Raw genomic sequence first — 15,833 nt, forward strand, 5'->3', positions numbered from 1 at the left:
GCGCTCTACCACTTGAGCCACAGCGCCACTTCCGGCTTTTTTCTTTTTTCTTCTTGGTGCTGAGGAATCGAACCCAGGGCCTCAGGCATGCAAGGCAAGCGCTCTACCACTAAGCCACCTTCCCAGCCCGATTATAATGCTTCTTGATCAGTGTCACCCTTTTCTTTGTTCTCCCTCATTTCCCCTCTCCTATTCTCAAAAATTCCTTTTTAATCACCTCACTATTCAGATAGTGTCATCCTAACTACTTAGGAGGCTGAGATCTGAGGATCCTGGTTCAAAGCCAGCCTGGGCAGAAAAGTCTATGAGACTCTTCTTTCCAATTAACCAGGAAAATTCTGCAAATGGTGGTTTCACTCAAGCCTTGAGTGGAAAGGCCAAGGGACATCTCCAGTCCCTGAGTTGAAGCTACACACTCCCCATTACTACCTAGCTTTATACCATGGAGTCAACAGAGACTTATAGATGTTTGTGTTTACATTGGTTCTTGCTTAAAATAAAAAAGACAAAAAAGAAGAAAAAAATCCTCTTAAACAAACACCAGAGCATTTTCACTTCTATCTAGCAATAATGGAATGGCAGAATAAATGTGATTCCATGTAACTTATGTAAATCACTCCCCACAGCAAATTCCCTAGGTGGAAATGGTCAATATTTATTATCAAGAAGAAATAAATACCTAGGCACTGGTGGCTCAGGCCTGTAATTCTAGCTCCTCAGGAGGCTAAGGTCTGAGGATTGTAGTTCAAAGCCAACCCAGGCAAGAAAGTCCTTGAATCTCTTATTTCCAATTAATTACCAATAAAAGCCAGAAGAGCTATGAATATGGCTCAAGTGGCAGAGCACAAATCTTGAGCAAAAAAAAGCTCAGGGGCAGCCTCCAGATTTTGAGTCCAAGCTTCAGAACTGGCACCAAAAAAAAAGAAAAAAAGAAAAAAAAAAAGAAAGTCAGGTATTGGTGGCTCACACCTGTCATCCTAGCTACTCAAGAGGCTGAGATCTGAGGATTGCAGTTCAAAAAGCCAGCCTGGGCAGGAAAGGCTGTGAGACTCTTATCTCCAATGAACCACCAGAAAATCAGAAGTGGAGCCATGGCTCCAAGTGGTAAAGCACTAGCCTTGATTTGAAACAGTTAAGGGACAGTACCTAAGCCCTGAGTTCAAGCCCCACCACTGACAAAAAAAGGAAAATAAAATAAAATATAAAAGAAGAACTAAATAATATCGATCTAATCTTTTTTTTTTTTTTTTTTTGCCAGTCCTGGGGCTTGAACTCAGGGCCTGGGCACTGTCCCTGAGCTTCTTTTGCTCAAGGCTAGCACTCTACCACTTGAGCCACAGCGCTACTTCTGGCTTTTTCTGTGTATGTGGTGCTGAGGAATCGAACCCAGGGCTTCATGCATGCTAGGCAAGCACTCTACCACTAAGCTACCTTCCCAGCCCCTATACTGATCTAATCTTGAAGTCACCTCTGTGCAAACACACATACCCACATGGCCATCTAAATGTATACTGGGCTGACACACATTCCTGCTAAACTTAGTGGTAACTTTTTAACTTAATTTACAGGATTAGCTAGATCTGGGTTCAAATTCTGGCTTTGGCTATGTGTAGCCAAAGAAATGACTTAACTTTGTAATATTCTGCCATTTAAAAATAAGCTTGGTGCCAGTCACCCACATCTGTAAGTTCTAGCTAGTCAGGAGGCTGAGGTCTGAGAAACACAGTTCGAAGCCAGCCTGAGTAGAAAAGTCCATGAGATTATTTGTGTCAGTTAACTTTTCAATAGCCAGAAAGTAGAGCTGTGGCTCGAATGGTAGAGCCTCATCAGCCTTCAGTGAGAAACCTAAAAGACAGCACCCAGGTCCTGACTTCAAGCCCCAGTATATAAAAAAAAATGACTCCAAGTTCATTTCAGATTAGATAAAAACCCATGCTTCTAGATCTCCAAAGTACAAAAGATTTAACTACGAGTTAAATTTGGTACCTCTGGAATGATGGTATTTCAGGAACAATCCCTGAGTAAATTGCAAAGGGTAACGTGTGAAGACTTCTTAAAATGGAAACAAATTGCTAGCCAATGGTCTCACAAACTAATAGGGAGAAGAAAAGAACAGAGCCAAGATTGTGTGGTGACGGAAGTGTGCGTGGTGCAAATGCCGATCCTCTAGGTTTGGAGACGGTGAAAGATGTATTTCTGTTATTCATTGAGCCTCTACATAAGGACTTGATTCCTACGCTTCTCACACACACACACACACACACACATACACACACCTTACTCTTTTCGCAAGGATTAAGCTATGATCTCTTTGGAGAGACAAGAAGGCTCTGGCCAGCATGAAGTCTCTTACCTGTCATAGTCTTGACAAATCTCTCCTACAGCTACCAAAGCCTTCAGGTACTCGTTGGGTTGGTAAGGGTGGATGTAATGTAGGGAGCAGCTGTTCCTGGGGTCCCCATTTGAGGCAGTGAAATCTATAGCTACCTGGAAGAGGAAAAAGAGGAGAATGAGTAGACTGGAAACGAACGCAATCACCGAAGGATTACAATTGGCCAGGAGAGACACAAGGCTTCAGATTACAGGGGAGGGGCGGGCGGGGAAGAAAGGGAGGAGAAACACCTACTTATTAGTATGCGAAGAAATTAGTGATCATCTTGGCAAATTGGTTATTGATTTGGTTGTGGAGATTTCTACAGCTCTCCAATGCCCTCCTCCCTTCTCCTTGTCTAAACAGAACTTGTGGCTGAGGTTAGAAAATCCAACCACTGTTCAACGGTGTCACTAGGTAGTAAGAGTAAAGGATATAGGCTGGGAAGGTGGCTCAGTGGTAGAATGCTCACTTAGCATGCATGAAGCCCTGGGTTCAATTCCTTAGTACCACATATACAGAAAAGCCAGAAGTGGTGCTGTGGCTCAAGTGGTAGAGTGCTAGTCTTGAGCCAAAGAAGCTCAGGGACAGTGCCCAGGCCCTGAGTTCAAGCCCCAGGACTGGAAAAAAAAAAGAGTAAAGGATAAACTATCTGTCTTCCAATTTCACAACTCACTAAAGAAGAAAGTCCTGTGCTCCCTGGACAGAAAAATTCATTTACGAGGGCACAGGTTAAAAAAAAAAGCCTGAAACCCAAATTCTGTGTTGATGATATTGTTTTTACAACAAAGCTATCTTCTTCGTTTCATGAGTGGCCAGTTGCAGAGCAACTCAGTGAAGCAGTTATAACAACTTTTCTGCAAGGACCAACTCTACAGAAGGCATTCTGCTTTTTGGTTCTTGAGTTTTCTGTTTTCTGTTGTTTTTTTTTTCCCCTACCAGTCCTGGAGCTTGAACTCAGTGTCTGGCACCATCCCTGAGCTTCTTTTTGCTCAAGGCTAGCGATCTACCACCTGAGCCACAGCCCCACTTCTAGCCCTTTCTGTGTATGTGGTACTGAGGAATCAACCCAGAGCTTCAGGCATGCTAGGGAGCACTCTACAACTAAGCCACCTTCCCATTTCTGGTTCTTTTACTCAAGAACTTCTGCCTACCACAAAGAAGTACCCGAATGTTTGGCATACGGATGGAGGAGTGCATAATCCTCCAAATAAAAGTTGACTTATCTAGCCAGGCGCCGGTAGCTCACGCCTATCATCCTAGCTACTGGGGAGGCTGAGATCTGAGGATCGTGGTTCAAAGCCAGCCTGGGTAGGAAAAGCTGTGAGACTCTTATCTCTAATAAACCATCAGAAAACCGAAAGTGGCGCTGTGGCTCAAGTGGTAGAGTGCTCTCCTTGAGCTGAAGAGCTCAGGGACAGTACCTAGGCCCTGAGTTCAAGCCCCATGACTGAAAAACAAACAAAACAACTTAGATAAGGAAGTAAACTAGTGGTCTTTACTTCCTAGCCCTTTCTCTAAGTCCAATGACTTTAAAAAAAAAATATTAAACTTCTATTTTCTCATGTGACTAGATCGCAAGCAAGAGTCTGAAGTACAAGGTAGTCTGAAGATTTTATTTTATTTTTTTGGCCAAGTGGCAGATCCTAAAATCTCCCTCATGAAGCTGGAGATAAAATGTCCCTCTTCAGGAGGTGGCCTTCTACTGGGGTGGTAGAGGGGGAGGAGAAGGGTTCTCTGTGCTTTTTATTGTTAGCATGCGTGGAAAGAGAACAGCGTGTGAAAGGTTAGATTTATTTTAGGGAGCGACGGGGAGGCAAAGCGAAAGACGGGATTAAGTCGAGAAATAAAGGCAACCAAGTCACAGGGGAAAATGCCAGGCCGGATTCCCGAAAGCCAGCAGGTTCAGCAGAGCCTCTGCGTTCCCATTTATCTGCTCCGAAGCATTTTAGGAGAACCCGTGGTTTGGGTACAGGCTCCAATCTTCTCGGTGGGCCAGAGGACAGGGGCCCATTTCTTTTTCCTTCTGCCTAGGAGGCCACTGTTCATTTTTGAGGCAGCACTTTGCCAAAAAAGAATCTCACAGAGCAAGAATGAAAAAAAAAAAAATCTCAACACTCCCTGGATGTCACCGAGTCCCCAATCTCCTGGAGCTGGATTCTCAGCACAGGCTGGAAGTGAAGGATGGGGCCTCAACTTCTTAGGCCTAATTGGATCATCTTTACCGATCTCTCTTATTACCCACAATCCACCTTTCCCATACCACATCCCAAGAAAGCTCTAAAATAGGTTAGTATACAATGGGTCTTGGCTAGAAGGAGGGATGGTTTGCTCTAAGGTCATTTCTTGAATGAGAGGCTAAATTCTTAAGTCTTCTGTTTCCACAAGATTCCACGGTGGAAGCTGGAAGTGGGGAGGCATTTGTTCCCCCAACCCGTTGCTTCTTGTTTTTTGTTTGTTTGTTTTAACCACAGGTTCAGCAGACATGACTTACATGCTCATTTCTGAATCTATTCCTAGTTTAACCCAGGATAGAAAATAAAGATTGAAGCCAGGCACCCGTGGCTCATATCTGCAATCCTAGCTGAGATAGGAGGATCAGCATTCAAAAACCAGCCCAGGCAGAAAAGTTGATGAGACTCTGAGGTCCGAATAACCAACAAAAAGCCAGAAGTAGAGTGGCTCAAAGTGGTAGAGCACCAAGCTCAGGGACAGGGCTGGAAAGGTGGCTCAGTGGTAGAGTGCTCACCTACATGCATGAAGCCCTGGGTTTGATACCTCAGTACCACATAAACAGAAAAAGCAGGATGTGACGCTGTGGCTCAAGTGGTAGAGCGCTAGCCTTGAGCAAAAGAAACTCAGGGACAGTGCCCACGCCCTGAGCTCAAGCCTCAGTGCCAGCAAGTGCGTGCATACACGTGCACACACACACACACATACAAATAATAAAATGGCTTTATCATAGTCCACTTAACAGGCAGTTTTGTAATTTGCATCGCCATTATTTTATTGTTAGACATTAGTGTGGCTTGTGGCTTATCTCTGAAAAAAAAAAATCTGTTACCCTGAAGAATTTGTTCAGGGGTTAGGGTAGCAGGGAGGACAGCTGTAAAATAATAATAATAATAATGATAATGATGATGATGGTGATGATGATGATGATGATGACGATAACTTTCAAAGGAAAAGCCTTTCATTCTTCCACCGTCTTCTTCCCAAAGACCTTATGGAGTCTGTCTCTCTGGTGCTGTCTGTGGTTCTGTCATTGGGTGTGTGAAATTCTAGTCGCTGGTTTTATTTTCAGCTGTGGTGCCAGGTGTCAAACCCGGGCTCCTGTTCCCCTCCTCTCACCTCTTCCAAGATTGTCTGCAGTTCTTGTGACTCCAGGACTTGCCAGACGTACAAAGCGTGTCCTCTGGGGGTGCCCTTGACTTCCACCCCCCCTTCCCCACCCCCCCCACCAAATCTGCCTGTGAGTGCATTTTCTAGGATGTAGAAGAGGCAGACTGAGGATCAGGTTCTCAAGTTCTCCAGGTGACCAAAAAAAGAATGAGCCTCATTGACCTAGAGCTTCCTTCATCACTCCCTGAATCTCTTTCCCTTGCGGATGGCTAGATTCTAGCCTAAACCCTCTGCCCAATCCTCAGATGGCTATCCTCCTTTGCCCCTCTTGCCTCCCCTTGGCTTGCTTTTTCCCCCCAACCCTCTCTCTCTCTTTTTTTCCTTTTCTCTCCTTTCTTTTCCTTTCTTTCTATCAATACTTGGGCGTGAACTCAGGCTCTCCTCTTCTCCCTTGTCTCTTTTTGCTCAAAGGCTGGCACTCTACCACTGGAGCCACAGCCCCACTTTTGGGCTTTCTCTCTCTTGCTTTTGGTCAGTTGTAGTCTGGGCCTGGGCGCTGTCCCTCAGCTCTGCAGCTCAAGGTGAGCGCTCTACCACCTGAGCCACAGCGCCACTCCTGGTTTTCTAGTGGTTCTTTGGAGATCAGGGCCTCACGGCCTTTCCTGCCCGGGCTGGCTTTGAACCCTGATCCTCAGGCCTCAGCCTCCTGAGTAGCCAGGATGACAGGCCTGAGCCACGGGCGCCCGGCTGTCATTTAATTAATGAACCCTTTGCATGTTTAAGAAAGGATTAGCTGGTGATGCTGCAGCAAGAAGAGACGGGAGCCTTACCTCCATCACCTGCCTGTCAATCACCTGCCTGTCAATCACCGGGCCGGGGCCTCAGCAAAGGATCCCAGCCTCTGAGGTCACTTCCCGAACCGCCCCTCGGTCCCGCCCCCTTCAGACAATGATAGGTTTCCCCGGGCTCTGAGGTCACTTCCTGAAACGCCCCCCTCCACCCCCGCCACGCCTCCTTTGGACAGCAACAGGCTCCCCAGGCTCTGAGATCACTTCCTCCCCCGCTGAGCCAACCCCCTCCCTGGCCACGCCTCCTTCAGACAGCGATAGGTTTCCCCGGGCTCTGAGGTCACTTCCTGAACCAACTCCCTCCTCCCTCCCCCTGGCCACGCCTCCTTCAGACAGCGATAGGTTCCCCAGGCTCTGAGGTCACTTCCGCATCTGCTGTGGTCCCGCCTCCCACCTCTCCCTATATAAAGCCTCTCACCCAGCGCCCCCGCCCTCTCTTCTCTGCTCTCTCCGCCGGTCTCTGTCTTGGGTGGGAGGTGGGAGGTGGGAGGTGGGAGGTGGGAGGTGGGGGGGTGGGGGGTGGGGGGGGTGGGAGGTGGGAGGTGGGGGGGGAGGCCTGGCAGTTTGCTCTGCCTTCTGTCCCCTCTCCCCGTCCACTCCTCTCTGCCTGACCCTCCTGGCGGGTCTCCTTTCAGTGACTCTCATGGCTACTAGTGGCCATCGTCTGAAACCTAGATCCACACGGGAGCTGGTGACGCCTTAACCACCTGGAGTCGGTCAGGGGATCGAGAAAGGAGGACGAGGCAGGGAGCAGGGTCTTCAGGCAGGCCGTGGGCCGAGGGGGGCGAGGGCTCGCGGGTTGAGAACCCTTGGGGGGGGGTCCACCTCTGTTTTTGGAGGTGTGGGGGAGATGGGGAGCCTATTCTTGGCAGCTTTAACTCCCCAAGGGCAAAGCAAGGCCTTGGAGGTCGAATTTAAGGAGTCGTTCTAGAGCAGGAGGAGAAGGAATCTACAGGATCTAAAACAAACGGAAATCGATCAGAGCTTTCCCTTGGTGTTGGAGGCAGGGGTGTGGGGGGGGGGAGGGGAGGGGAGGGACCTATAAATAGTTTCCTGAGATCATTCCTCTGCCTTATATCTTGGGAAGCGCTTTCCAGTCGTTCTCCTTTATGACATTTGCTTGCTTGCTTCGCTTCCAGGAGACTTGGATCCAGAAGAATCAACCCTGAGGACAGCTGGAATATGTGTGTGTGTTGGGGGGCAGGGGAGAACATGCCTGCTCCCTTCTGTATGAAACCAGGGTGTATCATTAGAGAAAATGAAGCTTTAAAGAAGCGACTAAATATCCAGGTGCGGCTGTCTCACGCCTGTCATCCTAGCTACTCAGGAGGCTGAGATCTGAGGATCGCAGTTCCAAGCCAGCCCAGGCAAGGAATCCCTGTAAGACTCTTCTACCTCCAATGCACCACCAGAAAAAGCCAGAAGTGGGAAGCTGTGGCTCAAGTGGTAGAGCGCTCGCCTTGAGTACAAAAGTTGTTCAGGGACAATGCCCAGGCCCTGAGTTCAAACCCTAGGAAGGATTAAAAAAAAAAAAAAGATGACTAACTTCTGAAAGCATTCAAGGGTAAATGGGCATTGCTCTTGACTTTAGGCAGGACATAGTAGCCTGTCCTGAGATGAGAGCAGGGAGAAGCTGACTATTCAATCTCACTTTCTCATTCCCCTGTGGGGCTGCCAATTTTATTTATCTTTGGAGACAATCTCCTACCTCTGGTCCCAGGTATACACTGATTGTGTCAGTTCTCTTGGATCCCAATCTGAACAATAACAACAACAATGCAACCGATTTGCTATGCTTTCCTCCTGTGACAAAGCACTGCAGAGAATGAACAAGGGCTTAGCTTTGTGATTATACTTCTCTACGACAAGAAACAAGTAAACATTGTACTTCTTGGTTTATACCCATGTTGTTTTCCCATGGGTTTTAGCACATCCTCCCCACTCCCCTTCCCCGACTCTGGGTTTTCTTTCTGAAGGTTACAATTAGCCCTAAACCTAGGAAGATTCTGAGTATTAAATGGGTGAAAACCAATGGTTCCAAGGCTGAGAACCTTAGAAAGACCCAGCTGGACTGAGACTAGATGCCTAGTCTTACGTCTCAACCTGATTTCAGTCTGATTTCCCCATCTTTGGGATTCAATGTTTGATAAATGAACTGGATGGTTGAACTCTTGGAAATGAGTATTGAGGCATGACACAGGTGCACCATACTTGGTTCTTGGGTACACAACCAGGACATGGAACCTACGTTCAGCATCATCTACCAGTGTGGCTCCCTTACTACTCATCCTTCTTATGGAATGATGGGAAGTGTCAATGCATACATGCCACCCTGTATACATGGTAGCTGTGCAACAGTGTATACAGTCACTGTTACTGAAGGCAGAGGAAGCCGCAGGGAGGGCCAGCTGTGGTTGAAGCATGAATTTCCTCAAATGATGCTGAGAATTAGACTTTTTTTTGGGTCGGTTGTGGGGCTTGAACCCTGAGCCTGGGCGCTGTCCCTCAGCTCTTCAGCTCAAGGCGAGCGCTCTACCACTTGAGCCACAGCGCCGAGCCACTAAGTGGTTTATTGGAGAGAAGAGTCTCACGGACTTTTCCTGCCCGGGCTGGCTTTGAACTTTGATTCTCAGATCTCAGCCTCCCGAGTAGCTAGGATGACAGGCGTGAGTTACCGGCACCTGGCTTTCAACTCATTTTCACACAAGATTCTAGACAATATTTCAGCGATGGGTCTTTTGAACAGAGCTGATGCAGGGTTGGAGTAGCATTTTGAATCTCCGATGTCATGCCTGCCCTCCCCTGTCCCCCAACCCAACCATCCACTCTGCTCCATTAGCACAAACAGACATGGGAAGGACTTACTGTAAACTGGATCTGACAGCCACCCATGATGTAATCCAGGAAGGAATGCATCTTGTGAATCTGTGCAGAAGAGGAAAGTGGGTTAAGAACACTCAGATGTTTCCGTACAGACTGGAGGCTTGACTTTGGAGATAGGCAGGAGAAAGGAGGAAATATCAGGAAGAGAGAAGAAGGGAGAGAGCGAGAGAGCTTGCTGGGGGAAATTGGGTCAGCTGATTCTGTTCCATTAAAAGAGAGAAATAAAGCAGTGTCAACACAGATGGGCCCGTGAGGGCTGCCAATCTCCACCCCCATAGTCCCTTTTCTTTTGGTTTAGACATCGTTGTAATTAACTTCTGCCTCCGGGGTGAGACCAAAACCATATTTTTGAGGGTCACTGTTGTTTTGAAATCAATAGTGTCTCATACTTGGCTTCAGTATTCTTCCCTGGGTCTAAATCAGAGGTCTGGAAATGTTCTTAATAAGCAAGTAATCTAGATTAGTGTCTTGAAGATATCAGACACTTGAGAAATCTTTTATTGATAATTTCTAGCTAAAATCTTGCCATAAACTCGGCAGTTACTGAGCACTTACTGTATGCCAGCCGCCATCCTGTATCCCATTCAATGTTTAGAACAACCCCATGGGATAGTATTAGTATTTATTGTAGGTCATGGGGCTTGAACTTGGCCTGGGCACTGTCACCGAGCTTTTCTGCTCAAGGCTAGGACTCTACCACTTGAGCCACAGCATCACTTCTGGTTTTCTGGTGGCTCATTGGAGATTAGAGTCCCACGGACTTTCCTGCCAGGGCTGGCTTTGAACGGCGACCCTCAGATCTCAGCCTCCTGAGGAGCTAGGATGACTGGCATGTAAGAAACCATCAGAGCCCATCTGATTCCATTCAGGGAAGCTTCTCAGAGATAAAACTCACAGAATCCCATGCTGGTCTCTGTCGGTGCGACATCATCAGTTGCTAGGTACACACATCTAGTGACAGACTTTCCTGAGGGTCCGTGTTCGCTTGGCCCTATGAAGAGTGTCTGCTCTTACTCCCTAGTGACATGTTTCCATTAACACTTCCTGAAATCAGCAAGGAAGTAAGAGCTTGAGTGACAAGCAGTGGCTACGGGTGCACTGGTATGAGATGCCTTCCTGATATAAGATCAACTTGTGGGACATCAGGGCAGCTGGATGCACAGTCACCTTTGAGGCAGATAACTACCGAATCATCTAGGTCATTTCTCCCGCTCCTTGGCTCAGCAAAAGCTCACACGAATGTTTTGGATAGACCCAGGATTTTATTTCTGTAGCCAATGTGTACTGTCCCCTAGGATTAAAATTAAATCAGAGAGAGGAAGAAACCTGCAGACATGGATGGGCGACTCTTTTAAGTGCTAATTGCCTGTGTAAAGATCACTTTGCTATTGAGGGTTTGACGGAGGCTGGATGGCATGGCGTACCACATGGCAGGGTCGCACGGGAAATAATCTAGGTCAGCCAGGTGAGGAGAAGAAGGAGTGAAGACTTCTAGAAAAAAACCTCTTATTGGACTGTGATTTTTTTCCCCCTCCACAGGAAGGAGGAAAACTATCCAATACATGTTTTAGCAGGCCTTCTCTAGGGGTAGATTCTTAATTACCTGATAGGGTGATCGAATACATGGGAAATGTTTGGTTTCACCAGCAAGCATCCCTAGTAGGGAGATGCTTGAAGATAAGGACTCACAATGGGGGTGTTTGTACACTGCCTGGCAGGCAAGTTGTCTTTGCTTGTCTCTGGGAATTCAGCTGACCCTGAGAGTCAGCAGTCCCTCCCTGGTCCCACAAGGCATCAGAAATACAGAAAATTAAAAACAAGCCTGAGTAATAACAATGATCTCCACCAGCCCATCATCACGCAGGGCTGTCTAGTCTCCGTTGATTGGTCCAGAGGGTAGGCATGTGACCCAAGCCAGACCAATCAACTTTTCCCTTTTACTCTCCTTGTTCCATGGGAATTGTAATCCTGCTGGCTGCCAGGGAGACACGAGTCTGGGGGAAAGATATTTCCCCCAGTTTCCAGGCCAGAGCTATGGAGTATGATTTGCTCTCAATACTAGACAGCCTTAGACAGCTGAGCCTTCCAACGAAACTACACAATGAGGGGGTCAGGCTAACAATACCCCACAGTGTATGCTGGGCTATGTCTGGGAGCATGCCTGTATTCAGTGCATTTTCAGTTTACAAGACCTGCAAATTACCACAAAAAACACGTTAAAAAAAAAAAGAGATGTGCAGACAGGCACCAGTGGCTCATACTTGTTATTCTAGTGACTCAGGAGTTCTGAGATCTGGGAATCATGGTTTAAAGCCAGCCCTGGGCAGGGAAATCCGTGAGACTCTTATCTCCAAAATAACCACCAGAAAACCAGAAATGAAGCTGTGGCTCAGAGTGGTAGAGCCTTGAGGGGAAAAGAAAAACAACAACAACAACAAAAAAGAGCTCAGGGACAGTACCCAGACTCTTGAGTTCAAGCCCCATAACCAACAAAATAAAGCATTTGAGGACTGAGGGATTGGAGACATGGCTCAGGTGGTAGAACGCCAGCCGTGAGCAAAAGCATCAGATACCGAGTTTGAGTCCCGGTCTCAGACAAACAACAAAAACTGAGGACTGCCAGTGTGTGTAACATTTAGATGGCAGGTTAGTTCTGTATGGTGGCATCAGACAAATATGGGTTAATAATACCCCCATTCCCCTTACCACTCCTGGCTGAGGGATTCCACCTTGCGTATGATTTCAAGGGGTTTTAATTATCACAGGGGATTCTCGGTGAAGCCAGGAGGAAGCTCTTTGGGAGAAAACTCTAGCCCTTCTCATCTTCTCCCATGCCCGATTTCCATGTGATCCTTGAAGCACTGAGAAAGTGTCACGGGGGCTGGGAAGGTGGCTTAGTGGTAGCGTGCTCACCTAGCATGCAGGAAGCCCTGGGTTCGATTCCTCAGTACCACATACACAGAAAAAGCCGGAAGTGGCGCTGTAGCTCAGGTGGTAGAGTGCTAGCCTTGAGCAAAAGCTCAGTGCCCAGGCCTTGAGTTCAAGCCCCAGGATGGCCAAAAGCAAAAACAAGCACTGAACATTGTCACAGGCATCTTGTAGAGGGTCTAGAAAATGTAGGCTGCCCTTTGGGGTTCTTTGTTCAGATCTGTCCTGACTTTGGGGGATGGAGAAAGGATGGTGACATTGGGTTATCAGAGATCCAAGGCCACTCCTGGAGACCATATATATATATATATATGTACATATATATTATACATTATGTACAGATTATATATATATATTTCCTCTTTGTATGTCCATGAATACATTGATTTTTTTCTGGTGGCTCACACCTGTCATCCTCGCTACTCAGGAACCTGAGATCTGAGGATCGCAGTTCAAAGCCAGCCCAGGCAGGAAGAGTCCATGAGACTCTTATCTCCAATGAACCACCAGAAAACCAGAAGTGGCGCTGTGGCTCAAGCGGTAGAGCGCTCGCCTTGAGCTGAAGAGCTGAGGGACAGCACCCAGGCCCAGAGTTCAAGCCCCACGACTACCAAAAAAAGGGGGGGGGGGGACATTTCCTCATCAGAGTCTCTCCCTCTGACCATCTCATTGGAACGCTGGCTTCCAGAACTCCCTACCTTCACACTCACATTCCTGGAGGAGCGCGTACGTACCTTACACTGATTCAGGATCACCATGCCTGAGTTTTTGTAATTCTTCTTCTTGGCTTTGTACTTGGGGTTGATGCATTCCCACTGTACCTGCGGTGAGAAGATTTGTAGCCATGAGAACCTACTCTGCTCAGGGGGAAACCAAGTCACTCAGAAGATGAGGAGCTCAAGCTTCTGACTGCTACTCTTGAGTCCAGTGTCCTACACTCTCCTGTACTAGAAGGCTGAGAGAGGTCTCAGGATGGTAGCCATTGAATGGAAGGGAGCCACGTAGGGGAACTCTGACGTCAGAATGTCTGGGGCTTGAACTCAGGGCCTGAGTGTTGTCCTTTAGCTTTTTTTCCACTCAAGGCTGGTGTGCTACCCCTTGAGCCACAGCTCTACTTCTGGCTTGTTTTTTTTTTTGCTGGTTCATTGGAGAGAAGAGTCTCATGGACTTTCCTGCCCCAGCTGGCTTTGAACCATGATCCTCAGATCTCAGCCTCCTGAGTAGCTAGGATGACAGGCGTGAGCCACCACATCCAGATTCAGCGTTTTCATTTAATTGTTATTGTAAGGGTGGTATACAGAAGGGTTACATACACCGGGTAATGAGTACATTTCTTTGTGAGCCGTGCCAACCACTCCCTCCTTTTTCTCCCGGTTTGGTTGTATGAACGGGTTTCGATTCAACACAGCAGCTCATCCACACAGCACATCTTGGATCTTTCCATCATTGGATCCTTCCATCATTCTCCTCCCCATCTCTCCCATCCCCACCCATTCTTAATTATTAAGTTGAATAAAATGAAGTACAGAGAAAGTCACTTTTTCCAGGACAATATAGGTAGAAGAACTTAGAAGGCTGGGAATGTGGCCTTAGTGGTAGTGTGCTCACCTAGCGTGCATGAAGCCCTGGGTTCCATTCCTCTGTACCACATACACAGAAAAAGCCAGAAGTGGCGCTGTGGTTCAAGTGGTAGATCACTAGCCTTGAGCAAAAAGAAGCTCAGGGACAGTGCCCAGGCCCTGAGTTCAAGCCCCAGGACTGGCCAAGAAATAAAAGAAAGAACTTAGAAACGTCCTCATTTACTCCCTGTATATTACTGATGGAGGAAAAGAAACAAGTCCCCGTTAGAGACAGGTCTCACAACTGCTGTGGGTTGGGCTAGATCAAGGGTCAAATCCCTTTTCCTGGTCCTACATGGGTGTCTTGGCTCTGATGTTTCCTAGTGGCTGGGGCTATGCCCCAGGGAAGACCTGGAAGAAAGAAGGGCGGAAACTCCATAAGGTTGTTCTCACTCACCTGCTTCCCTTCTATGGCGCCTCTCATCTCCTTGAATGTGGAGGTGAATTCGCCGATGAAGTCATGCTTGCCACTGGAGTCCCAGTCCCACACGATGCACTGTGGGAGAAGACAATCATCCTTTTCCTCTAAATGAAGAATGTTGGAGCCAGGTGGCTCACGCCTGTCATCCTAGTTACTCAGGAGGCTGAGATCTGAGGACTGTGGTTCAAAGCCAGCCCCGGGAAGAAAATCTGTGAAACTCTTTATCTCCAATGAACCAGCAGAAAACTGGAAGTGGCGCTGTGGCTCACGTGGTAGAGCACTCAGCCTTGAGCTGAAGAGCTGAGGGACAGCACCCAGGCCCAGAGTTCAAGTCCCACAAGAAGTGGAACTGTGGTCCAAGTGTAGAGAGTCAGCCTTGAATGAAAATGCTCAGGGATAGCACCATGCCCAAGTTCAAATCCTACCAGCATGTGTGTGTGCGCGCACACACATACACACACACACACACACACACACACACACACACACTGGTTCTTAACATTAAGGCTTAAAGCGAGGAAAAAAGACAGAAGAGAAAGAAGGAAAGGAAGGAAGAGAGAGAAAAGAGTCAGATGCAAAGAAGAGAAGCAGGAGTAGCCATTCCCCAACCCCTTTGTCATTGTCAATAGAAGGCCCCTTGGTGTCAAAAGTCAAAGTAAAGCAATTGCTGAAGTGTTTGTGTCAAGGGTCCTTCAAATGGCCACCTTTTAAAACAAGTGTGTAAAACTAAAAATGCTGTCCAAGACGCCTTATTTCCAAGTGTGTAAGCCACCATGGCTACCGAGCTAATGGCTGGCCTGCGTTTCCTGCCTTCTTTGCGGTAATCAAAAAGGCTCAGTGACGTCGACAACAGTTTCCATCTGAATTAGTACCTTGATGTGCTATGCAAAGAGCTAGGTTGTTTAACCAGCTGCGGGTTCAAAACTCTCAGCTCCCCGAACTACACCCAGGATGCCTCACATCTCCTGACTTCTTCCAGGTCACCATGGCGACCCTGATCAGCTTTCCATCCAAGTTGATCCGGTCTGTCCAACTCATTCTCTGTGCTTTCCTTATTCTAACACCTTCATGGGCCAGTTTCCTAACACCAGGAAAGAGAGAGAAACAGAGAGAGAGAGAGAGCGAGAGAGAGAAACCACTAGGCTCTGTGATGGGTCTAGCTGGGGTGAAAGGTTGGGGGGGGGAGGACGCGGGGATGACCACCAGGCCTCTCTGAGCTGGAGGATGAACTGGGGTTTTCTTTCTGCAACACCATTCCCTCCCGGTCTCTGGGAGCAGGTGCGATCATCTGCAGAAGCTCTGCCTCTTCGCTCAGCTGGCATTTCACATCAGGCCAGTCGTAGAATTTCATTTTGATCTTTCTCAGAAAGCCGGGGAGGGGAGGAACAGGGTGGTCCCTGGGGAAGGTGAAGCAGACAAAT

The 15,833-nt window shown here is 47.7% G+C and overlaps 1 protein-coding gene across 1 annotated transcript in view; it reads right to left on the reverse strand.

The window, feature by feature from the left end:
• The window catches only part of Cpne4 (copine 4), a 131,990-nt gene that overhangs the window by 13,472 nt on the left and 102,685 nt on the right, over positions 1-15,833 (reverse strand). The window contains exons 7-10 of the mRNA XM_042666020.1: positions 14,389-14,487; positions 13,107-13,193; positions 9,427-9,486; positions 2,354-2,487 (exon numbers count right to left, since the gene is read on the reverse strand). Of these exons, the coding sequence (XP_042521954.1) occupies positions 2,354-2,487; positions 9,427-9,486; positions 13,107-13,193; positions 14,389-14,487 (380 nt within the window). The remainder of the gene's footprint in view (positions 1-2,353; positions 2,488-9,426; positions 9,487-13,106; positions 13,194-14,388; positions 14,488-15,833) is intronic.

Source organism: Dipodomys spectabilis, unplaced genomic scaffold, assembly GCF_019054845.1.
Source record: "Dipodomys spectabilis isolate Male_0828 unplaced genomic scaffold, ASM1905484v1 ptg000360l, whole genome shotgun sequence".
NCBI lineage: Eukaryota > Metazoa > Chordata > Mammalia > Rodentia > Heteromyidae > Dipodomys > Dipodomys spectabilis.